This window comes from Mus caroli, unplaced genomic scaffold (genome assembly GCF_978045245.1).
Source record: "Mus caroli unplaced genomic scaffold, Mus_caroli_1 scaffold_10, whole genome shotgun sequence".
In the NCBI taxonomy this organism is placed as follows: Eukaryota; Metazoa; Chordata; class Mammalia; order Rodentia; family Muridae; genus Mus; species Mus caroli.
Genome location: NW_028227265.1, coordinates 23,992,923 through 24,017,634, shown reverse-complemented (window position 1 = coordinate 24,017,634; position 24,712 = coordinate 23,992,923). Strand labels below are relative to the sequence as shown.

At 47.3% G+C, this 24,712-nt stretch overlaps 1 protein-coding gene and 1 long non-coding RNA gene across 8 annotated transcripts in view; one reads left to right on the top strand and one right to left on the bottom strand.

The window, feature by feature from the left end:
- Zdhhc1 (zDHHC palmitoyltransferase 1) overlaps positions 1-20,542 on the bottom strand; it is a 25,496-nt gene extending 4,954 nt beyond the window's left edge. The window contains exons 1-6 of one of the 7 annotated variants that reach the window (XM_021170059.3): positions 20,061-20,537; positions 10,598-10,673; positions 8,227-8,273; positions 6,953-7,191; positions 6,305-6,547; positions 1,380-1,555 (exon numbers count right to left, since the gene is read on the bottom strand). In XM_021170059.3, the coding sequence (XP_021025718.1) occupies positions 1,380-1,555; positions 6,305-6,547 (419 nt within the window). In that variant the 5' untranslated portion in view covers positions 6,953-7,191; positions 8,227-8,273; positions 10,598-10,673; positions 20,061-20,537. Of the gene's footprint in view, positions 1-1,379; positions 1,556-6,304; positions 6,548-6,952; positions 7,192-8,226; positions 8,274-10,597; positions 10,674-20,060 lie in introns of all 7 variants that reach the window. The other 6 variants (XM_085843633.1, XM_085843631.1, XM_029480853.2 and 3 more) reach the window with 6 other exon arrangements.
- Positions 19,830-24,712, top strand: LOC147002347 (uncharacterized). Its single transcript, XR_015048606.1, has 3 exons — positions 19,830-20,033; positions 22,243-22,361; positions 22,538-24,712. It is a non-coding gene; the product is annotated as an uncharacterized LOC147002347 (long non-coding RNA).

The following is a 24,712-nucleotide window of genomic DNA, read 5'->3' as shown; positions in this document are numbered from 1 at the left end:
CTACGTAAAGGTCACATGAGAAGGGAAGGAGGCATCCTTTCCAAGCAAGGACATGTGTGCCAGACCACACACAAGATGCAGGTGTGGGACCCGAGGCAAAGTGCATAGCTACCCGACTGGTACTTTAATTGCACTTCTAACAGCTCCGTTTTGGGGTCACTTTCCTTGCCATCCTACGGGAATTTTTCTGGCATTCAATCAGAAGCCATGTGTGGGCTAACTGTAAAGGAGCCAAAAGGAGATGTATTCACTGTCATCCAGGGGCATTAACGAAACTCATAGGCAAGGAACTGGTGAGAGAGGGGCCATGTCAGGATACCGGTGGGGTTTGGGTCATCTCGGAAGACCCAAACGAGCATGGGAGAACAGTGCCTCCTTCCATCACTCATGGAGAGCAACTGGCAGAGCCACTCAGCTCATGTGCTGGCTGCTGCTTAGGGAATGGCAGCAGGCATTCTGGTTCCTGTAGACAGACCCCTTCTTCAGATTCCAAGTGTGGAGCTGGCCTCAGGCTGCACTCTATCCCTCAACCCACACATGAGTCTGGGAGACGACAAAGCTCCAGTAATGTAGGGAGGAGTCCCAGAGAGTTACTGTAATTTGCCAAAGAAGAACGGGTGTTCTGCATTCTGTCTCCTCTCCTCACTAGCAGGAGGGCTTGGAGCCGCTGGCCTCTCTGCCTCAGACTGCTCACAGATAACTGAGTGAATGTGCTGGGACCAGACAGCTAGTGTGCCCTTGACTTTGCTGCTCAGTAGCTTTGTGACTTCAGGACACCGTCCAGCTTTCTGAGCAGTAGGCTCTGACTCTTTTGTTAAAGAATGTAGCACTTAACGCAGAATACTCAAGCTTAACTGCCCTCCTCCCTTATCTGGGTACTTTCAAGAGGCTAAAGTTGTCACTGGCAGAGCTAGTCGTTTAGAAAGGTTTTTGGTGCTGCCAAATGCCTTCTGGTTTCGCTATAGAAAATGCTATGCCTTCTTTTGTTTTGTTTTTCCTAATCACTATCTCAGGTCACTCCACCAAACTTTTTGGTGTTTTTATTTTTTGACCTGTCTTATTATGTAGCCCTGACTAGCCTTAAATTCACTGAAATCCCACGTCCACCTCCCAATGGCTAGGGTCACCATGCCCAGCTCCACCAAGACTCTTTCTGTTTTTGTTTGTGAGACTGGGTCTTATTGTGTAGCTCGGACGGACGTCCTGGAACTCACAGAGATCTGCCTGCCTCTGCTTCCTGAGTGCTGGAGTTGAAGGCGTGGCCCCAGCACACCCACCCTCCACACTCTTCATTAGGGAAAGTACAAGTGCTAAGAGGTCTACGTGTGCAGGGGAGCCTGGCTCACGGCCCACACATTCGCTCACACTCACGCACTCACACGTCCACGTCGCATAGGTTGCAGTGCAGGTCTTCAATGACATGCGCATGCTGGCTGCGGTTGAAGATGGGCAGGGGCCCAGAGTAGCTCTTGTCCCGCACATTGGCATCTGCTGGATCGATGGAGACAGCAGTCAGGTGCACCACAAGGTGGCCAGCAAAGATGGCCCCCATGCACTAGCCCAGCAGGTTAAAGACTCAGTCCATACTCTGCAAACCAGGAGTCCCACCCACTCTCCTGTCCATGCAGGTGTCCTTTACATCTGTGCTATGCTCTCCTGCCCCATAGGAGTTCCCTCACCAAGCTCCTGTATCAGACCCCTGTACCCGCCATCAAAAAGTCACATGATAACGGAGTCCAAAGACCAGATTCTTAACTACTACCACTGAGAAATCTAGCCAAATGGCCTTGGCCTTAACATTTCAGGTCAAGTACAAGCCAGTTTGTGAAGGAGACTAAAAGACATCACCTTCTAAAGTCCAGAGACTGTAGCTGAAATTCTGAGCTTGTTTCTCTTGCTTTCACAGGACACTACTTCTGAGACGGAAGTAGCTGCTCCCTTCCAATAGCTAGGGCCAGATGGAGAGCCACTTGCAGACGGGGTTCATCTACTTGTAGCTTCCCCCACCTCAGGTCCGGGCCCTTGGCCCTCAGCTGGGGCTTACATGTCTGGGCTGACCTTACATGTTTAGCGTTAGCCAGGGCACCGGAGCTAACTGCTGGCACTGAGATGAAGCTTTCCCAGGACTTAGCTAAGCCAGACACAGGAAATGAGTATGCTACCTACTAGCTGCAAAATCTATACACAAACTCACCAACAGGTTCCACCTGCTAGCCAGGCAGACAGCATCCCTCTGTCACTCAGGACCTCGCATGATTCATCCTTTACCCATCTGTACTACATCCTTACTGTCACTCAGTAGCCAGATTCCTCTACCTGTCAGAATGAGCCAGGCTCTTCCAGAAGGTGCTATTCAGAGCTCAAAGAGCCAAATGGAAGCTCAGCCCTGAGCTCTCTGTCCTTACAGCCAATGCTATCGGTCAGCTCTTCACCTCTTGCCTAGGTTACTTGAGAACCTCACACTCTTCTCCACAGTGTACCCTGTATGGGTTCCAGAAGTGAGCTTTCAAAAGCCTACATTTAAGCTCTTCCCTGCATCAAGGCCTATAGTGGCTCCAAGTGGCTCTCTAGCTGAAGTTCATGCATCAGCCAGGGGCCAAAGCTAGCCTTCCTCTGGCTTCTCCCAACTCTAGACACTTGGTGTGGGCAAACATTGAGCTGCCTGCCTTCCCAGCTTCCCTCACAGGCTCACTCAGCTGAGGGCACAGGTCTTTCCTCTGTGCCAGACACGTTGGCCCTGAGCTCTAAGAACCCTGCTGCATGATAGAAAGCACAGATATTAACCAAACAACAGGTCAGTTAGAGGAGAGGATATGTATTTGTATCTGATGACTTTATCTAGTCCAACAGAATCTGGAAGACTTCTCTGAAGAAGTGTCATCTCAGCTGAGATATGGAAAAAAATGTATAACAGGGCCTTGGAAGGCAAGGCAGAGGGCAAGGACTGGGGCTAAGCGCTATAGGAACAGGAGAGGTGTTAATCAGAGGAGTGGCCAAAATATTGTCCCAGCTCATGACTATCAGATAATAATGACGGTCCATGCTTCCAAAATCTGAGCTCTCAAGGGGAACAATAACAACATAATTCTAGGCTTCCATGTGAGCTCTCCCAATGTTAAATGTTAAAGAAATAAAAGATCTCAAAACATGTAGAGGACCTGTGCAGTTTGGGTATTAATGATTCCATAATTTCCCAAGCAGATTGGCCCATTCATCTGTCACTTCTTGACCTCTGATCGGCTGGGTGGTGAGCAAGGGCTTCTAGAAAGACATCGCTGTTGTCAAAACGGGAAAATAAAAGGAAGCTGAATAGACAGGAAGACTGCACATGGAGAACACCATGCAGACCTAACGAGACCTTCAGCCTCGTTTCTTTTTTTTTTTTTAAATCTTTTTTTTTAAAGATTTATTTATTTATTATATGTAAGTACACTGTAGCTGTCTTCAGACACTCCAGAAGAGGGCGCCAGACCTCGTTATGGATGGTTGTGAGCCACCATGTGGTTGCTGGGATTTGAACTCTGGACCTTCGGAAGAGCAGTCGGGTGCTCTTACCCACTGAGCCATCTCACCAGCCCCCAGCCTCGTTTCTTAAGGCAGGAAAAAGATTTTGAGCTGGTGAAACATTATCAGAGGGAGGGTGTGTGTGTGTGTGTGTGTGTGTCTGTCTATCTGTCTTTGAGTATACACTGTGTGTGTGTCTGTCTGTCTGTCTTTGAGTATACACTGTGTGTGTGTGTGTCTGTCTGTCTGTCTATCTGTCTTTGATTATACACTGTGTGTGTGTGTGTGTTTTGAATGAGTGCTCTGGCTCTGTAGGGACAAAGATGGCCAGGAGAAAGGGAGAGGAGAAGGGGAGGGGGGCAGACATCAAGAAAGAGAAAGGTGGGGTGAGCTGTGTGTGAGACAGGGTTGTAAGAGTGCTTTGCCTGCAGCTGTAGGTAGCCAGGAGCAGGGGCACACAGGGGAGAGTTACTGGGTCAGGAAGTCAGAGAGCAGTGGGAAGGGAAGATGGGAAGCTGGGGGGGGGGAGGAGGTAAACTCTGCAGTGTGATGACTAGCCATCAGCAGGGGAGGAAAGAGGAGCCACACATGAATGCAGGAGGCTGGGAGAAGGAGGCTGCAAGCACCAGGAATGCTGTCTGCTGGATGTGTGCCAGACTAGACTGTGGTCTGAGCCCTTCCCAACATTTACATGGGGTGTGACCAATGTGTCCAACCCCCCAATCTCCCTCCACCTGGCCCCTAAACACCCAGAGCTCATCTTTGTATTCCTGAAGCCTAGGGCCATTCTAGGCCCACAGTGGGGAACTGGTACCCACATCATTCCTAAGGGGTCCTGAAAGCCTACTTAGTGAAAGGACACTTTGAGGGAACCATAGAGCCCTGGTCAGGCTGCCAGACTAGGTGGCTCTTGAAGCTCCCACATGGCTCAAAAACAGAGAAAACATTCCACTTCCTCAGCCTGAGTAGCCCATCTGGCCTCACTGGGTACTAGTGTGACCTCAGAAAGTCACCATCCTGTCTGAGCACCTTTCTTCAGAAGGTCCTGAGTGAGAACTGTCTCCCATATGTTCATATGTTCACTTGGTCACCACCTGGTGGCGCTGTTGGGGGTTATAGAACCTCTGTGAAAAGGACATCCTTGTGGGCAGGCTTTGAGGCTTATGAGCCTGGTTCTGCTTCCCGTGTGCAGCTGAGGTGTGCTCAGCCAGCTTCCGGCCTCGACTTCCTGCCTGCCTCCGGTACACCTTTCCCACAATTGCGAACAATACCTAACCTTCTGGAACCATGAGCTAAAATAAACTCTTTCTTCCATCAGTTGCTTTGGGCCATGGTATTTCATCACAGCAAGAGAAACATAACTAATATGCTTCCTTAGTGGGGAGAATGCCTTCCCCACAGGGTTATCACCGGGACTAGCGGGATCGTCCCTGTCTGGGGTTTGGCAAACGGAAGTGGCTTGTTTACTGCTACTAGCTGATGCTCTCGCCCCTCACCAGGTGGTCACTCCTCTGGGTGTCCGATGCCCTGCAGGTGGGTCACCTGGGTAACCCAGTCAGTGATGGAATTATTCCAGACCACAGGAGAATGTCCCACCTAACCACACTAAGGCCCATGGTCACCTTAAGAACAGTCATTTCCCATTCATTCACCAAGTTGATGGTCTACCCTTGGGCTCTTGTGAACCAGGAAGGCCCCAGTGAGTCTGCCAGTGTCTGAGGTGACAATCTTCTCTAGAGTTCCTTTATTCAGCTGCTCTTGTCACTCGACATCCCAGGGCTCGGGGCCGAGAGCACACATGTGCATTAACAGTTAAAGCTGTTCATGGTCATGCACTTCCTAAGATGCCCTCATTCTCAGCCCCGCCCTTGGAAGCAAATGGAACCCTTCCTGTGTGACAGAGGAGGCTGAACCAGGGGGCTGGAGAAGCTGCTCTGACCAGCACAGCTCACAGGAGCACAGGAGGCTGAGCTGAGACCAGGGCTCTCCAGCTTTCTCTCTCTCTCTCTCTCTCTCTCTCTCTCTCTCTCTCTCTCTCTCTCTCTCTCTCTCTCAGAAATCCTCTTCAGGAGGCTGATGGCAGCAGAGAGGAACAGGAACTCCCTGGACAGGGGCACATAAGGGCTACTGCACCCTACACCCCCTGCACCCAGCCCTGTAGGTCTTTGGGGCTGTGGTCAGGACTGGAAGTCTATACTATAAGACTCAAGCAAGTTAGTGTTTGTCACTGTTCCCAGGGGCTTGAAGGACATATCTGTGCCATTTCTTGGCACAAGCACCCTCATCCTAAAATCAATAAGCGTGTAAATAGTCTCAGGCATAGCAAAATAATGTGATTATAAATAAAACCACATTTTAAGTATACCAAGAAACTTATATGGAAAAACTATACCATGACAAATTCTTTCACAAGTGGAGTCATTGCTCCCAAACTTGCTGTCTCAAATGAGGACTGGATCCAGGACCTTACACGTGCCAGGCAAGCACTCTACCAACTGAGCTACCTCCCCAACCCCTAACACGCCCTTCCTTTAGCCCAGGTATAACGAGTCTGAGGAAGCTTTAGGACTCGGGGAGACCCTCTCTGGTGTTTTAAGTGCTCTGAGAAATGCTGGGGCTGTCCACTCGCTTTTACCAGAGGAAGGGTCACGTTACAAGTTGAAACCTGGAAGAGACTCAACTGAGTCAACCCTGCTCTACCTCACGTGTTCACTAAGACCCTGCACCCAGCTTCAGGCTTCTGCCTTTTTCCAGTTATCCGTCTCCCCAACTTTTCCAGTCCCATATATTCCAAGGATACAGCATAGCCAGCAGGCACCCAGTGGTGAGGCAAGAGGGGAACAAGGACCCCAAAGCCAATCACCGCGAAGAAGAGGTAGAGCAGCCAGGCAACAATCTGGAGCGGGTGGGGCGGCCAGCTCCATCCATTCCGTCGAGAGCGCTGGCCCTGCAGTTCTGGAGAAGGCCCACTGTCCTGTGAGGGCGCTGTCCACACACTCTTCTCAGGGGCTGTCTTGTTGGAGGGTTTGTTGCAGATGTTCATCTCCAGAGGGAGAAGAGTAGAGAGCATTAGGCCTAAAAAGGTCCGGTGGGAGCACAGGGCCCTGGCTACAGTCAGGATTTAGCAGGATGGCAGGGACTGGCAGGGGCTATACACTCTGCAGGGAAACCTGGGGTCTTAGCCTAATTAAAATATGCAGTTGGGGACAGGGTGGTAAAAAAGTACTGTCCCCAAACTCAAGAGCAGACTCTGACCCCAGCCTCGCCAGGACATGGGAGGAGGGTCCAGAGTTATTCAAAGGACACTGTGTGGCTGCCTGTTACTCAAAGTGTCCTGTCTCTGCAGCCATAAGAGTGAAACTCAATAAGACATGTTCTCATCTGGTAACAATATCAGGCTGGGGCCAGAGCGATGAGAACACACGCTGATTCTGTTAGGATTAGTCACCTCCGTCCTGAGATCCAAATCAAGTGTCAGAGAGGGGGGCCCCTTCTTCTTTGCTGAAGGAAACAGGCAGTGGGGGTGTTCAGAGAGAGCTGGCCTCACTGCTCACTGCTTGGCAGGCACAGAATCCCTTTAGGACCAGGGACCAACAACTTCTCCCCTAGGCTTCAGAGGGGTTCTCTCTGGTTTCTCAGCTGGGGATGAGCCCGCACACAAGAGAAGGGAGGATTCTTCTTTGATTCCTTCAAGCAGAACAAATGAGCCTGTTTCTCCCAGTCACTCTGGGCCTCATTTACTCAGAAGGGTGAAGGTCTAATGTCCTCTCACTCACTAAGAAAGCTACAAGAAAGGCCAGGCCTTGGCCAGAGCCAGACCACCAGAGGGCAGCAACCCCCTACCCTGCCCTGCCTTGCTGAAGCCCAGTTGCTGACCAAGACTCCCACAGAGCAGGGGACTAGCCTGTTCTTACAGGAGAAAGAGCCCTGTCTACCAGTATCCTCTGGGCAGACAAACCGGGCAGGCAGTGTTATGCCTGGGAAGACAGGACAGTTCTGAGCTCTTGGTGGGAAGGCCAGGAGCTGGCAGCTAGGCAGTCTTTTCCAGAGCCCTGACCCACAATCAGCAAACGCTAATCCGGTTTGGTTGGAATCTGAAATGCCCCTCACAGGCTCAGGCTACAAATGTCTGATTTCAAGCTAGCTGGAAACTCGGGGAGATAGGACTATTAGAGGGAATGGAGATGGCTTTACTGGTGTTATTCCTGCCTGGGTAGCTATGATGTAACAGCTTACACCACCATGAAATGGGCTGTTCCGCCATGATAGGTTAGAACCCCTGAAACAATGAGGAGTAATCTTTGCGTCCTTGGGTTCTTCTGTCAGCTGCTGTCACTGCAGCCACACAACAGTAGAAAATGAACTGAATAAGGAAAAGTGGCACCTCAAGCAGCTGGGCCTCCGCCCGGGTGAGCTGACCTCCTGACCACAGAGGGCAGCTGCAGCTTCCTGCCCACTACAGCAGCCCCTAATATAGGGAGATTGCCCTGGGGACCCAGGTGGAGTCAGGGCCCCTTATGTTCAGTCCCTATTGCGAGTGTGGCTGCAGTTGGGAGCACTCTGCCATCCCTATGTCCTGGGAGTGTGGCTGCAGTTGGGAGCACTCTGCCATCCCTGCGTCTACCATTTTGCTACTCTAGCTTCCCTCGAAGACAGTGGCCATATTGTAATACAGTCACCTCTGCCCCCCGTGTCTCCTCCCCCAAGATTCAGGAGCTATACCTTGTACGTAGTAGATGCTCAGTGAATGTTTGCTGACATGAAAACATCTGAAATAAAACCAAATATGAATAAGTTAACTGATGTATAATTCCGGCCAACCAAGGTGACTAAGGTGCTACCATCGTGTTCTGACTCCATTTTGCGGCTGCTCGGTTTTCAGCCCTCTATCTGTCCAACGGTCACATCTGCCTTGGCAGCACTCTTGGGGTTTCCATGACCCTGACCATAGTCCAAAATAATTAGTGTTTGTACAAACATAAACTAAAATAACTGAAAATATAAATGAAATTAATTGTCGTGTTGTGTCTGAAATAACTACTATGTTCTGACTACACAAATGTTTCAAGGTTACTCTGACCTCACCTAATATTGATGTAATTGTGGTTTATGGGTTTTCCTTTAAAAACACTACACCCTGAGCTTCAGTGCTAAGACACTCTAAGGTGTGAACCTCTCTCTGTCAACAATCAAAATTAAAGAACTCTTATACTCTCAGTGGCTTAGTCAGCATGGTTGTCTGTACCTTTCTCAGATGGAACTATTACAAGGCAGTGTGCTTGTCTGCTCTGCCTTCAGTCCTTCTAGCTCTCCCCTTCCATGTGGCCATGACAATTACTCAGTGACATACCTTTTAACCCTACATCCTCTGCCAACTGGCTGTCACCCCAACTACTGGACATTCACTCAAAGTCACACTTCCCTCAGCCCTCCTAAGGCTGAGAAATTCCTGCAGGCCAAGAAAGCGTGTGAAGTCATCTCTGAATGGTCTCATCTCAAAGCTAAATGGAGTGACCTTTGTTTAGTTCTGAGACTTAGGTCAAGCCCTCTGATCCCTTAGCCCATCTTTGATAAGAAGTACATAGGATAGGAGATTCCCTGGCTTTGAAGGAAACAGGTCTAGTGTCTTGGGGTTTTCATTGCTAGAAAGAGACACCATGACAAAAGCAAGTCTTATAAAGGACTAAATTTAATTGGGGCTGGCTTATAGTTTCAGAGGTTCAGTCCATTATCATCATGGCAGAAAGCATGGCAGCATCAGGCAGACATGGTGCTGGAGAAGGACCTAGAGTTCTACATCTTGATCCAAAGGCAGCCGGAAGACTGTCTTCCAGGCAGCTAGGAAAAGTGTCTCAGAGCCCACCCTCACAGTGATACACTTCCTCCAACAAGGCCACACCTACTCCAAAAAGACCACAACTCCTAATAGTGCCACTCCCTGGGCCAAGCATATTTAACCTAGGACGACTAAGTTTGGCTTTTGGCTTTGCACTTATTAGCCGAGAGGACTGGAATTCCTCGTCTAAAAAGTTAGGGGTATGGATGCCTCCTAGAGTGCATAGATCAGTGATCCTGCTGGCAAATTCTACATGGAAATGTTCACTTCATAGGAAATGTAATTATGTTAAATAGCTCTCTGGTTTGTCTCCTATTTCTAGGCTTCAAGACAATTAAATGTGTTCCTGTGTCTGATATTCTATAAGGTATAGGTCCAAAAAGATAGGACTGATCGAGGTTGCTGTGATTTTTCCACAGGAGTAAGAAGACAGATGTATTAAAACATAGACTTGAAGGCTGGAAATATAGTTCAGTGATAAAGGATTTGTCTAGCATATATGACACCCTAGATTAAACAAACACATGCATGTGCACATGTGCACATACTTGCATATAGGACAACTCAGAAAAGTACAGTGAATGTAATCTGCCATATGATAAAAATGATATGAAGACCACTTAGTTGCCCTCAGAAAGAAATTTATATTTTGAATTCTAAACACTATTACTCAGAATTTAGCAGGTTTATTGATACTTGTTATAATACTAAACTGCCAAAACTTATTGACTAGAATATTTTGACTAGCATTAATACTTTATATCTTTATATATTCAAAATCCAAACTCACGCTAGGTGTGGTACACATACCTTTGATCCCAGCACTCAGGAGGCAGAGGCAGATGGATCTCTGGAAGTTAGAGGGCAGCCTGGTATACATGGTAAGTTCTGGGGTAGCCAGGGATCTACGGTGAGACCATATCTCAAAAAGAGAAATTCACACACACAATGGGAAAATGGACAATATCTGATTTCCTATCCCTATTTTTTTCTGTCACAATCATACATGTATTTTTTTTCTGAGACAAGCTCTCTATATATAGACTATCCTGAAATTTGCTCTGTAGATTATGCAGGCTTTGAACGGACAGAGATTCACCTGCCTCTGCCTCCTAAGTGCTGGGATTTAAGGCGTGTGCCACTATGCCTCCCCCAAAAACATACCTTTTCATCCTGTGGGAGAAAAGAAATCTAACATTCAGGACTATCAATAATAGGAAAAGAGGAAAAAATGTTTCGAGGCAAGCTCTTACTCACTATGTAGCCATAGCTGGTCTTGATCTACCTGTTCCTCCTCAGGGCCAGGATGCCAGGCATGTGCCACCACACCCAGCTGCAAAGGAAACATTGAGAATGAGGTACCTTCCGTCATAATCAATTCTTCAATGTTTGTGTGCATTCATAAGTGCGTTCATGTAAGTTCGTGTGTGTGTGTGTGTGTGTGTGTGTGTGTGTGTGTGTGTAACCTTGGTGTTACTGCTTCCGTGCCATCTACCCTTATTTCCTTATTTGCTTGTTTACTGTCAGCATGTGCTTGTGCACGTGTGCATGAGCGCAGGATCCCAGAGTTGAGAAGATGGCGTCAGATCCCCTGGAACTGGAGTTACAGGCAGTCAGAGCCATTTGATGTTGGTTCTAGGAATCAAAGCACCCAAGAGAAGCAAGTACCCACAGAGCCATCGCTCCTGACACACTCTACCCTTTCAAAAGACAGGCAACTTGAGCCACATGAGTCACCATGTGGATGCTGGCAGCTGGATCTGAGTCCCCTGGCAGAACAGTCAATGAGCAGTATCTCTCCTTCCAGGGACCTGACACCCTCTTCTAGTCCCCACAGGTACCAGGCATGCACATGGTACACAGACATACATACAAGCAAAACACCCATACACATAAAAAATGATTTTTTTTAAATTTTATTTTGGAGCTGGGCATGGTGGCGCACACCTTTGGTCCCAGCACTCAGGAGGCAGAGGGAGTTGGATTTCTGAGTTCAAGGCCAGCCTGATCTACAGTGTGAGTTCCAGGACAGCCAGGGCTATACAGAAAAACCCTGTCTCGAAAAAGACTAAAAAAAAAAAAATTACTTTGATATTTATGGGCATTTTGCCTACATGTATGTCTGTAGAAATGAAGTTACAGATGGTTGTGAGCTAGGAATTGAACTTGGGTCCTTTGGTAGAGAAGCCAGTGAGTGCTCCTAACCATTGAACCACCTCTCCAGACACAGCCCACATTTTCCCCCTTTTGCAACAGGGAAAAACTGTCCTCACTGGCCTGGAGTTCAACAAATAGCTGAGGCTGGCTGGTCAGTGAGACCTGCGATCTACCTGGTCTCCCTGTCCCTAGTACTAGGATTACACAAGCCATCCTGCCTGGCTTTTTCTGTAGGTTCCGGGGTTCCAACTCAGGCCACATGCTAGCAAGGCAAACATGTTACTAACTCTAGCCCCACAGTGGATTCTCAAGCATGCTCTCCACAAGTGTGCAATATTAATGTAAGTGTTAAATGTCTGACACAGACAGCACATAGCTAGGATCCTTAACAACCTCAACCTAGATAAGCCACTTGTGTTCTCTAAAGCACCAATAGCTACACTCTGGCAGCACAGATCCATTTTGAAATCTTTTCTCTTTTTACATTTGCATGTGTACGTGTGTGTGTGTGTGTGTGTGTGTGTGTGTCTGTGTGTGTGTGTACACTACTAAGAGGACTACTAAGAGTATGTTCTCCTCTTGGAGCTCAAACTCAGGTTGTCAGGCTTGGCAGCACGTGCCTTTACCCACTAAGCAATCTTGCTGGCCCATGTCTTAAAGTGTTTAGCAATTTCTCATAACAGATTTAAAACTCAGTGAATGCTTCAGTGATAGCATCTAACCTCACTAACTACCGCAGTAAGAGATGTGTAACACGAGGCTTTTACCCCCGAGAGGGTGCATTCCTCCAAGTGGCTTTTGTAGCCAAAGTTTCCTGGGTGCTTTTGAGTTGTAAGCAGTCTGCTTTGCTCAAGCCATGGCATAGAGACGTAGCTGCTTCTCCTTCCATTGGACTCTGCAGAGCCAGGCACTGGAGAGCAGTTACAGCCTGACTGTGAACATAGTTCTGACATTGCTTCTTCTTCTTCTTTTTCTTCTTTTTTAATATCTGGACCACAATTTCCCTTCCTCTCCTCCCATTATCACACCTCACCTTCCCTCTGACCAGCTCCCATCCTCTCCTTCTCTGTTTCTCTTCAGAAAAGTGCAGGCCTCCCATAGATATCAACCAAGCATGGCATATCAAGTTACAGTAGGACTAAGCACCTCCTCTCATACAAGACTGTATGAGGCAATCCAGGAGGAGGAAAAAGGTCCCCCAAACCAGCAAGAGTTGGAGACAGCGCCTGCTCCTGCTGTTAGGAGCCCTCATGAAGACTACCCTACACAACTGTAAGGTGAGTGCAGAGGGCCTAGGTCAGTCCCATGCATGCTCCCTAGTTGGCAGTCAGTTCAGTTGCTGCGAGTCAGGTTAATTGATTCTGTAGGTTTGCTTGTGGTGTCCTTGACCCGTCTGGTTACTGAAGTTGCTTTCTTAAGCTAAAGGCCCCATGGAAAAATGCACACTGAAGTTCAAAAAAATAAAATAAGACCAAGTCTCACTCTGCAACCATGATCAACCTAAAACTCATTATGTAGCCCAGGTTAACTCAAACCCTTGGCAAACCTCCTGCCTCATCCACTTGAGAGCTGAGATTGCAAGTATGAGCCAGCATGCCCAGCTCCAGTATCCAGACCTACAAGCTCTCTATCTGCACTTTCCCTTGAATTTAGCTGAAGCGATTGGATAATTGGATTAAGAGATTTTCCACATATCTCAATTTGATGTATAGGTCAGGATAGCCTTTAGATTGTAAAGAATACGCCGCCAGTCTGTCTTGGATTGATATTCTGACCTTGTTACCTAGAGATGCCTATGGCCACTACCAAAAACTAGGGCATTATCAGCCACGTGTTTCTGGTTCTTTCTTTGGAAACTGCCTTAGGGTTCAGGGCTGATCAGTCATCAAAAGGGGGCAAGTCAGACTTTGGGTCCAAATTTAGACCACAGGTGACAAAGAAAATAAAAACTGACAACATTTCCTTTGGAACATTCTGAAATGAGCAAATCTTTGTCCCTGGTTTGTGGAAATAAGCAAAGGTCATCATGTCAAGCCCTGTCAATACAGCTGACATAGGAGTTCTCTGAGCCAGATCTCTGTGGACTGCAGTGGGCTCAGAACCACCACCATCAGGGCACTATTCCACAGTCCTGAACCCAGGGCCTGGCATACACGACATAGGCACATCTCCCTGGGCTATATCCCAGCTAAGCTAGCAAGCAAGCACTCTGGAGGGAATGTATGCATTGAATCCCAAAGCCTGCTCTTGCTTTTGTCAGCCCCACAAATGAAAAGCCCTGCATCATGAAGGAGAGACAGGCATGTGGCTGATATGTTCCTAGTGCTTGATTGACAGTTACTAGCGGCATCCCACGTGTTAAATTACTCGAGTCAGAGGCAGGAGGAATCACCATCCTAAGATGGAGGCTTGCTGCTAATATTCATGGGGGTAGCTTTGACTCCAAATGAGGATACTGTTGGTCCAGAGAGATGCTACTTGCCTACGACTTCAGATACAAGGACAGACGAATGCCTTCGAAGCAGCAGCAACATTCAGGAACAGACACAAAGGACAAGCCAGGAGGAGGCTTACTGCCCCCAAATCTTAAGAGAGCAGACTGTGGACTTGATAATATTTTCTATCATTGAATTGAAGTTCACAAATTCTTTTTGGCCCAAAAGATATTCATCACAAGGGCTAGAAGGCTGGACCAAATCCAAAATGGGGTCCACAGATGAGACCAAGTATTGTCATCAGGCTTGGGAACTTTCTCTGGCTGTCCTTCCCTCTCATCAGCACCCTGGGAGTCCAAACTGAAAGATATGTGGCTCTGATCCCCCAAAACACAACCAGATGGTGCAGTCAGCCCTCGGCTGGCAAGGCTTACTGGGGCCCAGGCCTGTGTGCACTGAGGGTATAAACACAGATGAGGCTAGGTACCTGCCCTCTCCAGCTTTCCTCTCTTAGGTCCAGAGACACAGAGCAACAGCGGGGCAGTAGGAACGGGAGTGTTTGAGTAATGCTTTGCAAGGACTAGCCGTTCAGATGGAATACGCAAGGGGGCAATGAACCCCAGTGACTCCAGAATCACTTAGGCCCAGGTGGGACGCTCTGGGCATTGCTGAAGATGCCATAAGGAGTCAAAGGAATTTTAAAGCACAGTATGACACACAGCTTTTGTTTCCAGTCTCAGGAGAGCAGAGGGTATAAACAAAACCAGAAAGGACATGGGATAAGGTAACACTGCAGGAGGCTGTCCCAGCAGGACAGGGGCTCAGCAGCCCTGTACTTTGGGTTAAGGTCAGGTACACAGCTCCTCCTTGCCCATACAATGCCCCCTGCTGCATGTTTAATGGGTTGAATAGTATATAAACCTACTTTAAAAAGACAAAACATACAGATGCTGTCAGGGATGGAAGGGAAAAAGGGCAAGGAGACACACAGACTGTTAAAAGGCACAAGTATCTGCCACCTAAGTCAAGGACTTGCTTGACATCTGTGGAAGACTGAAGAGAGCATGTAGGCCCTTCCCTTGTCCCTACGAGATAAAGACCATTGCTAGTATGACAATAATCTTTTCTATTTAACATTCATTTGCTAAAAACTTCAAATAACATTTTCAAAATAAACTTAAGCTTCCTTAATTTATATAAAGTTATATTAAGCTTAAATTAAATGAAGAACATCTTAGTCAAAAGTAGTGGCAAATGACTTTAATCCCAGAACTCTAGCAGGGGAAGGAGGTGAATCTCTTGAGTTTGAGGCCAACCTTGTTCTAAATAGCAAATTACAGCCCAGCCAAGGATAGAGAGTGAGACCCTGTCTCAAAACAGAAGGAAGGAAGGAAGGAAGGAAGGAAGGAAGGAAGGAAGGAAGGAAGGAAGGAAGGAAGGAAGGAAGGAAGGGAGAAAGGAAGGAAGGAAAAAGGAAGGAAAAAGTCTTAGTGTTTTAAGTTCTCATAATGAATGGTATAACTGGTGCATGACTGATGTATTTCCTGCCCATCACCACTTCAACAAAGAAAAACTTCAGGCATCCAGGAGGCTAAGGCAGGAAGATCACTTCGCCCATGAGTTCAAATCCAACTTGGGTAACACAGCAAGATGCCAACATCTGAGCTCAAATAATAATAATAATAATTATTATTATTATTATTATTATTATTATTATTATTATAGTAGTAGTAGCAGCAGCAATAAATTCAGACTGTTGTTCTGAAATTCATGCATGAGATAGCTAAATCACCTAGACTAAAGTGCAAAGCCCAGGTCCTAGAGAGACTGTGAACAGCCCTGGATTCCTGAAAGGTGTCTGAGGACTTCAGAATCAACTCAACTAATAATGAGGGATAGCAAGGAAGAAGCCAAGAAACTGGGAAGGTAAGTTGCTTGGGTCAGATAAAAAAGTAACACGAAGCTGGGCAGCTTGGCACAGCCTCTAATCCCAGCACTCAGGAGGCAGATCTCTGTGAGTTCAAAGCCAGCTTGTTCTACCTAGTGAGTTTCAGGACAGCCAGGGCTCTGTAGAGAGACTCTTCCTCAAAACAGCACTGTGTGGTGGGGGTGTGGGTAGGGCTTGGAAACAGGAATCAGGCTGTCTGGAGACAGAGCCTTCCTCTGGCTCTTGCACTGCTCTTCACAGTTCAGGGAAGCTGGGGGCAAATTTCACAAACCCCACTTCTTTGGGTGTCTTCTTTCAAGTTAACCAGAAGGCAATTGGCAATGTCTACCAAAGCTGCGAACACATTTAACTTGTGGCCCAGACATTCCACTGCTGTATTTATCTAACACTCTCCTAACACATAAAAGCTCATTGTATTGTTCCTTGTAACAACAAAGAACAAAAACAAATATAAACACGCTACGGTACATACATACAAGGGAATGCTAGCATCATCAAAAGCAAATGATGACATTATTTTAAAGATAAAGTTACATGAACAAGCAAAATACATAATTGTAGACTGAGCTATCAAATAAATAAAAATCAAGGCAGGGGACTAAAGAGAGAGGGCTCAGCAGCAGACATTTGCTGCTCTTACAGAGGACCAAGTTTCCAGCCTTAGCATGGCGGCTCAAAACCATCTTGAACTCCAGTTCCAGGAAATTTGACACCCTCTTCTGATCTCCAAGGATACCAGGCAATTACAAGGTACACAGACATGCACGCAGGTAAAATACACTCAAACATAAAATAAAAATAAAAATAGGTGGCGCACGCCTTTAGTCCCAGCACTCGGGAGGCAGAGGCTGGTGGATTTCTGAGTTCGAGGCTAGCCTGGTCTACAAAGTGAGTTCCAGGACAGCCAGGGCTACACAGAGGAACCCTGTCTGGGAAAAATAAATAAATAAATAAATAAAAATAAATACTAAAAAACAAGTAATAAAAGGGCTGGAGAGATGGCTCGATGGTTAAGAGCACTGACTGCTCTTCCAGAGGTCCTGAGTTCAATTCCCAGCAACCACATGGTGGCTTACAGCCATTTGTAATGGGATCTGATGAGCTCCTCTGGAGTGTCTGAAGACAGCTACAGTCTTCAGAATAGACCTAAAAAAATAAAAAATAAAACAAAAAACAAAAACCAAGGCAGCTGTTGCTTTTCCAGGGCATAGAGTTCAGTTCCCAGCACCCAACCAGGAGGTTCACAACCACTTACAACTCCTGCTCCAAGAGACCCAACATATGTGACAGGTAAACACATACAGAAATGCACACATTAATACACACACACACACACAAACACATACATACATACATACACATACATATATTTAAAAGACCATCACCATTTGGGAGGCTAGAGCTGGAAGGCTACAAGTCCCAAGCCCAGCCTGGGTTAGACAGCAAGACTATATCAACACAAACAAGCACCCAGAAGGGATGGACAGACAGACAGATATCTATGTTTCTATAGGCACAGAGTACTCTGGGCAGGAAATGGCAGAATCCAAACATGGGCAATTTCTATGAAGCTCTAGGTGTTTGTTAGTATTATTCAATTTTTAAAAACCATTTACTGTTTGGTTTTTTTTTTTTTAAACAAAGTAGCTGGGCATGGTGGTACAGACCTTTAATTCTAGCACCCAGAGGTGGGCAGATATCGGTGAGTTCCAGGACAAAGTTTAAAAAAAGATAGTTCTGTGGAAAGGAAGGCCTGGATTCAATCTCCAACAACGAGACCAACACGAACACAGAGAGAGAGAGAGAGAGAGAGAGACAGACAGACAGACAGACAGACAGACAGACAGAGAGAGACAGAGACAGAGAGACAGAGAGAGAGAGACAGAGACATACCAAATAAACAGTTGCAGGGTATCACCTCTAGCCCTCCTTGCTCCACTGTGCTGCCATGTGAACCAAATGAACCTGTGTGAGCTAGAGGTTTATACCTGGCTAGAAAAACCAGGAATTCCTGCCTAACAACCATTTGACAAGAGTGCTTGTTGAAGGGCTTTTTTAGCCTTGAAGGCCGTTCTGAGCCATTCAGTACTGGGAGGAAAGGCCACAGAACTTCCTGGCACTCTTAGGGGTCTGGTCAAAGTTGGAAACAGACATTGGGCATGCAACAGTGCTGCTGGGCAGGACACTTGTCTAGCCCTTGACCAAGAACCCGTGGTACCCTGTGAGCCCAGAACAAGGCTCACTCTACAGGAGGGGTACACTCCTGAGCAGCTGGCCTTCCTCTCCTAAGATTCCCCTGAGAATTCTAAATCATGTTTTCAGTCTTTCCCCAGGACCTGCTTCTAAAATAATTCTCACTGAGATCTACTGTGTCTCAGTTTAGACCGCATAAAGGGGAGCTGGGGAGAAAATGCTTTGCAGAGCACATTGGTTTAAGTGCAGAGAGTCATTTATAAAAGACTTCTAGGAGCAAGTACAGTGTTTATTAAAACTCCCCACAGGTGCCAGGAAAATCTGTGTTCTTAAACAGTCTAAGTAGCTACGGTTCAACTGAGGGATACATACCACATCACTTCCAGAAAATAAGCTAGAGCTTAAAGCTGTTCTCAAAGGCCTCTCTGGTCTTTGGTCTCAGATAATGCGGCTGGGCCTTAACACTCTCTCTCTCTCTCTCTCTCTCTCTCTCTCTCTCTCTCTCTCTCTCTCTCTCTCTCTCTCTCTCTCTCTCTCTCATAAACAATATGCTGAAGTCAGTTGCTATGGCAAGAGAAACTTGAAATGGTTCCTGAGTTGACATGCTGTGCAAACATTTCCATATTGTTCTCCTCTGCAGCAGCCACCGCAAACACTGGGATACCTCCAGGAAGAGTAACAGAGGGCAGCAGGGACCAGAAACCAAATCAAGGGAAGGAGGCAAGGGTTGCTGACTTCTAACCAGGAAATCAACTGGTGATTGTAGGAGCCAGCCTCGGGAACACCCACCAAGAAGGTCATTAAGAACAAAGAGTGACAGAACAAAGTAAGAAAAACAATAGGGGGAGAAAAATCTAGGCTAATTAAACACCACAGCTGCTTTTATTGCATCTCCTGGTGATTATCTGTATACAGCTGGTCTCCCACAACCAAAACATCAGCTCCACAAAAGGAGTGACCACCCTCATCTAACCTAGCTTGCCCTTGGTAAAGGAAGTGAAGCCACCCACTTCTTACCAGCTCTGCTGCCCTAAGATCACTGCGCCCTTATGCTGTTTCCATAATAACAGCCGTCTCTGCCACTTAGAAGGCACTTATTCTAGGCCAGGCGCTGCTTGAAGCGCTTACACGAAATTCACTTAATTCAACACTCTGAGGTAGCCCTATGATTTCAAACTGTTCCCACAGATCTCTCTAGTCCTTGGTCTCATATGTGGCCTCCCCCACCCACCCCACCCCCACGATCCCCTGTTACTTTGTCTCATGACACGTGACACTAGAACATGGCAACAACACTCAGTACGCACAAATGAGGACAGGGAGAGATTTGTGGGTTCCAGGAGGCTCAGCTACACTAGCTGCACTATGGTAATCTTCAAATGATTTCTGCTCAGCAGCCAGAGAGGATAAAGCCCTTTTGAAAATTTGAAACTCATCAAACGCTTCAGGGACTCCCTTCAGGTTCTGGGATAAAAGTTGAAACCCCTCACCATGAACTTTAGGAACTGCCCTAGCATTTCTGTCCCATACTATACTAGTGCTCTGCTGCCTGGACTTTTGTGTTCGCTTTTCCCTCTTTCAGAAACACCCTTCCCCTAGTCGCAATTCCGGCTCCTTCCCAGCCTCCGTGTTTTTAGCTTAAGCATCACCTTTAGGGCCCACCCGAGCCCTTAATGAGACCTGAAATTACTCTAGTCACGTGTCTGGCGCCTGCTTCCCCAACCCATCACTTAATTCTCTGTGGGTTGCGAAGGCTGAAGGCGTCTGCTCGGAGGCCCGACGCCTGGCACATTGCCTGGCGATCGGTGGGCGCTCAGTGCGGATCTATGGCCCTGATTAATGATAAAAGGAAGTCCCGCGCTCCACTGGGTCGGCGAAACCCAGCAGCAGGCCGAGACCCGCCCGGAGTCCCGCCAGGCACCGGCGCAGCGCGGGCCGGTGGCTCGGGCCAGGCTCGGAGGTGAGAAACGCCGCAGCCGCTCCTCACCTGCGCGTGGTGGCAGCCGCGCCAGATGCGGCCTGCCAAGGTCAGCCAGCGGCTCGGCCCCGCCCTGCCCGTCCACCCTCCCCAGGGCGGCCGCACTTCAGACCATCCGAGCAGAGTCGGTCCCCCGGACACGGAGGAGACGCGTCCCGGAGCGGGGCTCCATCCCGGACGGAGGCTGGGCCTCAGAGTCCTTCCGCCTTAGCAAGGACCCGCTGTCTGTGCAGCCGTGCCAGGCCAAGGCAGGCTGGGCCTTGCCCGGCGCGGGGCCCGTTCCCCTGGCAACAGCGCGAACTACGGCGCCCCACAGCGGCCAAACCGCGCTGCGTCACTTCGCAGGAGCATCGGGGCTCTGGGCGGAGTTTGCCAGTGCCCCCTGACTCTAAAGCATGCCCACTCTCATTTTCCCCCATAACCTTTCACAGGGAAAATCCACTCCCTTCCACCTCCCATCTACAATTTGTCTTCCAAGAATCCTACTCTCCTCAAAACGCGTCATGTATCTAGTTTCTCCTCTAAGTCACTCTTAGGAAGACCCCAACTAATCTAGGGTCTTTGCTCATTTTCTTTTATTTTAAATTGTGTGTGCGTGTATGTACATGTGCGCGCACGTGTGCATGTGTGTATTAGGAACAGGGTCACATGCTGGCCTCAAATTTGCGATTCTCCCACCTTTGCCTCCCAAATTTGCTGGAATTCTAGTAAAGATATGGCTGCTGCACTCTCAAAGTATGTGTTAAGTGCCAGGCACATCATGAGGAGCGCTCAGGGATTCCTGCCCTTGAAGGAAATAACAGGTTGAAGGAGACAGACCTAAACAAATGCCTTACCCAACTGAGAATGTGAGCAACTATAATGTAAGGCATGAAGTATAAGAATTTAGTATTGATAACACAAAATGTCTAATTTTTTTCTTCGAATTTTTTGTTTTTTGTTTTTGGGGTTTTTATTGTTTTTGTTTAGGGGTGTGGTGGGGATTGAGACAGAGTATTAGCCCTAACTGGCCTGAAACTCACTATGTAAACCAGGCTGGCCTCAAACTCACAGATCTGCCTGCCTCAGGCTCCAGAGTGTTAGAATTGAAGCATGTGCCACCACACGAAGAATTGTTGTTGTTCTTTTAAAAAAAGATTTATTTGAGGGGAGCTGAAGAGATGGCTCATAGGTTAAGAGTAATGGCTGCTCCTCCAGAGGTCCTGAGTTCAATTCCCAGCAACTGCATGGGGGATGGGGTGGGGTGTTCATAACCATCTACAATGGGATGTGATTCCCTCTCCTGGTGATATATATATATATCACTCATATATATAAAATAAATAAACAAATCTTTAGAAAAAGATTTATTTGTGGGTCAGGGGGAGCCAGAGAGATGGCTCAGCAGTTAGGAGCACTAAGCACCCTAGCACATGTATGACAGCTCACAACTGTCTGTAACTCCAAGATCTGGCACTCTCACACAGACACACATGCAGGCAAAACACCAATGCACATTTTAAAAAATTAAAATAAAAAGACTTATTTGGGGGCCAGGAATGACGGCTCATGCCTTTGATCCCAGCACTCTGGAGGCAGAAGCAAGAGGATCTCTGTGAGTTTAAGTCCAACCTGGTCTATAGGTATAGTGAGTTTCAAGCCACTCAGGGCTATGTAGTTAGATTCTGTCTGAAAAAAGACAATTATTATTATTATTATTTATTATATGTGTTTGTGTCTGTGCTCCATGGGGCCAAAGATGTCAGGGCCTGTTGGAGCTGGAGTTACAGGTGATTGTGCTGGGTGCTGGGAGCCAAACTCAAGTCCTCTACAAAAGAAATGCAGGCTGCTGACCACTGAGCCATTGCTCCAGCCCCAAAATATCTAAATTCTTTATTGCCCTTAAATCAAGCATAATTCCTTTTAGAAGCTCCCATCTTCAAATTCAATATAGGTCTCCTCCACTAGACTCTCTCGTCCCAGATTAATCCAAAGAACTTGGAAACACACACACACACACCTGTCAGGATTCCTCTCTGCTACTGCCCCAGGCTACAGAGATTTTCTAGTTAGGACTCTGGGGGCTCCTTCTGGAACTTCTAGGGGCCTTTAGCTTCTCTTTTTTTCGAAGGATCTCCTTGTTAAGTTGGATTCCTTAGAAATTCATTCTCTCTCTCTCTCTCTCTCTCTCTCTCTCTCTCTCTCTCCTTAGCCTGGCAGCACTGGTATTACTCCTAGCACTAGAAGGCAGAGGCAGGGAGATCTCCATGAGGTTGAAGCCAGCCTAGTCTACATAGTGAGATCCAGGACAGTTTTGAAAGCTCTAAAATGGTAAGTTCCTGGGGTAGCTACCCCACACTGGGCAGATAGGAACAGAAAGTGTATCTATCACTACAAATATGTAAGTCACATGTGTGAAGTAAATGTGACATAATTCTGCTCTGTCACATGCCAATCTGGGTCCTTATGCAAGTTAACCTCTCTATAATTTAAATTCTTGCTTTTAGGACTGACTGATAAAGCTCAAATTTGAAGATAATATCAAGGTTATTCTGGCTTTAGAAACACATATGACTCCTCAGTTGTTATCTGGAAACAGAGAACCCAGAGTCAGATAGAGAAATGAAGATGGAGGAAGGGTTAATTAATATCCCCAGCAAGGAAAGAGACTCAAGAGTCATAGCCTTCTACACCCCAGTCTCCTACCTCCAGGATACATCTCCTGCATGTCTAAAGAGCATCCTGCATGCAACAGATCCCTATATTCCTTCTTAGATTTTTACCAAAAAGCCTGGTCCTCCTGGAGAGCACTACTCCAACTGAGCCTTTTGGGAAGAAGCAGTATCATGCTCCTTAGCAGCCCATCTCAGCCGGCATCTTCACAAACACATTAGTTACTTACTTCCTGTGTCCGCGCTAAAACACCACGACAAGGCAGATTATAGAAGCATGTGTTTGGGCTTATGGTTGCAGAGGGATGAGTCGGCCAGGGCAAGGCAGCCGTGGTGGCCAGCGGCAGTCTGTGTAGCAGGGGCAGGAAAACTGAGAGCAGGGAGCAGGAAGCAGAGAAAGCAAACTGAAAGTACAGTTGACACCATACTCTCTCAGTCTGTTCCCTGTGGCAGACTTCCTTCTGCAAGGCTGCAGCTCCTAACCGCCCCCAAACAGCGCCATCAGCGGGGGACCAAGTGTGCCTAAGCATGTGGGAAACATTTCTCACTCAAACCACTACATTTCACTCTCTGGTCCCACAGGCCATTAGCCTTATGATACTGCAAAATGCATTTAGTCAAACTTCAAAAGTCTTCATAGTCTTTCAGAGTTCTCAACACAGCATAAAGTTCAGGTCTCTTCTGAGACTCAGGCAATGTTTTTGGTTATTTGTTGTTGTTGTATTTTATTGTTTTGTTTTTGAGACTATATCTCCCTGGCTGGCCTGAAACTCATTACTTAGACTAGACTGGCTTCAAATTTACAGAGATCCACCTGCCTCTGCTTCTCAAGTGCTGGAATTAAAGGTGTGTGACACCACAACCAACCTTCAAGACAATCTCTTTTTTATTTTGTGGTTGTTTTGTTTTGTTTTGTTGGTTTGGTTTTTCGAGGCAGGGTTTCTCTGTACAGCCCCGGCTGTCCTGGAACTCACTCTGTAGACCAAGCTGACCTCAAACTCCAAAATCCACCTGCCTCTGCCTTCCAAGTTCTGGGATTAAAGGCATGCGCCCCCACGCCTGGCTTTCAAGACAATCTCTTAATCGTAACCCTCTGTAAAATAAAAACACAAATTACATTCTCCAACATATACCAGCACAGAATATATATTATCACTTCAAAGGGGAGGAATGGGAACATGGAGAAGAAATCCTGGACCAAAGCAAGATTGGGACTCAGCAGTGGAAACAGCAAATCCTGTAGTTCAATGTCTGGTATTAGAGAGCTTAGCTAGCTCCGCCCTGCAAGCTTTGCGGCTTACGAGACACATCTCTCTTGGACTGGTTCCTCTACCTATCTACAGCTTTCCTAGGCAGATGTCTTACAGCTCCACTGTATCCCAGACTTCACTTTTACAGCCTCATGCAATGGCCTGTCAATGTCCTCCCTCTCTCTCGGGGCTTTTATGCAAGAACTCCCTCTGCCACACACTGCCTGGTCTCAGTAGCTCTCTGGAACTGCAAAGAGAGAGCTGTGGCCCTTCACTCTTGTATCTGTCAAGCCTCAAAAGCCAGAATGGTTATGCAGCACATGCTTGAACACATTAGCAGCAATCTTCCTTGGCAGCTTAGTTCTAGAAACAGAAACATACATGTTGTAGATTTTATTTGTCCGGTGATGGTTTTGTGCACAGTGTACTCAGATGGTGATTACTGTGCCCAGAGATCTGGTTTCGGTCTAGATGTTGTCCCTGTCGTGATTATTGGAGCATCATCTGTCTCAATGAGGTGTAAAAATTGTTTTTCATCGACTCTGATTGGTTAATAAAGAGCTGATTCAGCCAATAGCTGGGCAGGAGAAGAGATAGGGCAGGAATTCCAAACCCATCAGTGGATCCCAAGGAGAGAGAAAAAGAAGAGAGGAAGGACCCGGAGGATTTGCCATGAGGTCACGATGAGAGAGCAGCCATGAGGACACACATGGACCAGAGCAGGTCAGAGTAAGACTCAGATGGCAAGTAACAGGGCATG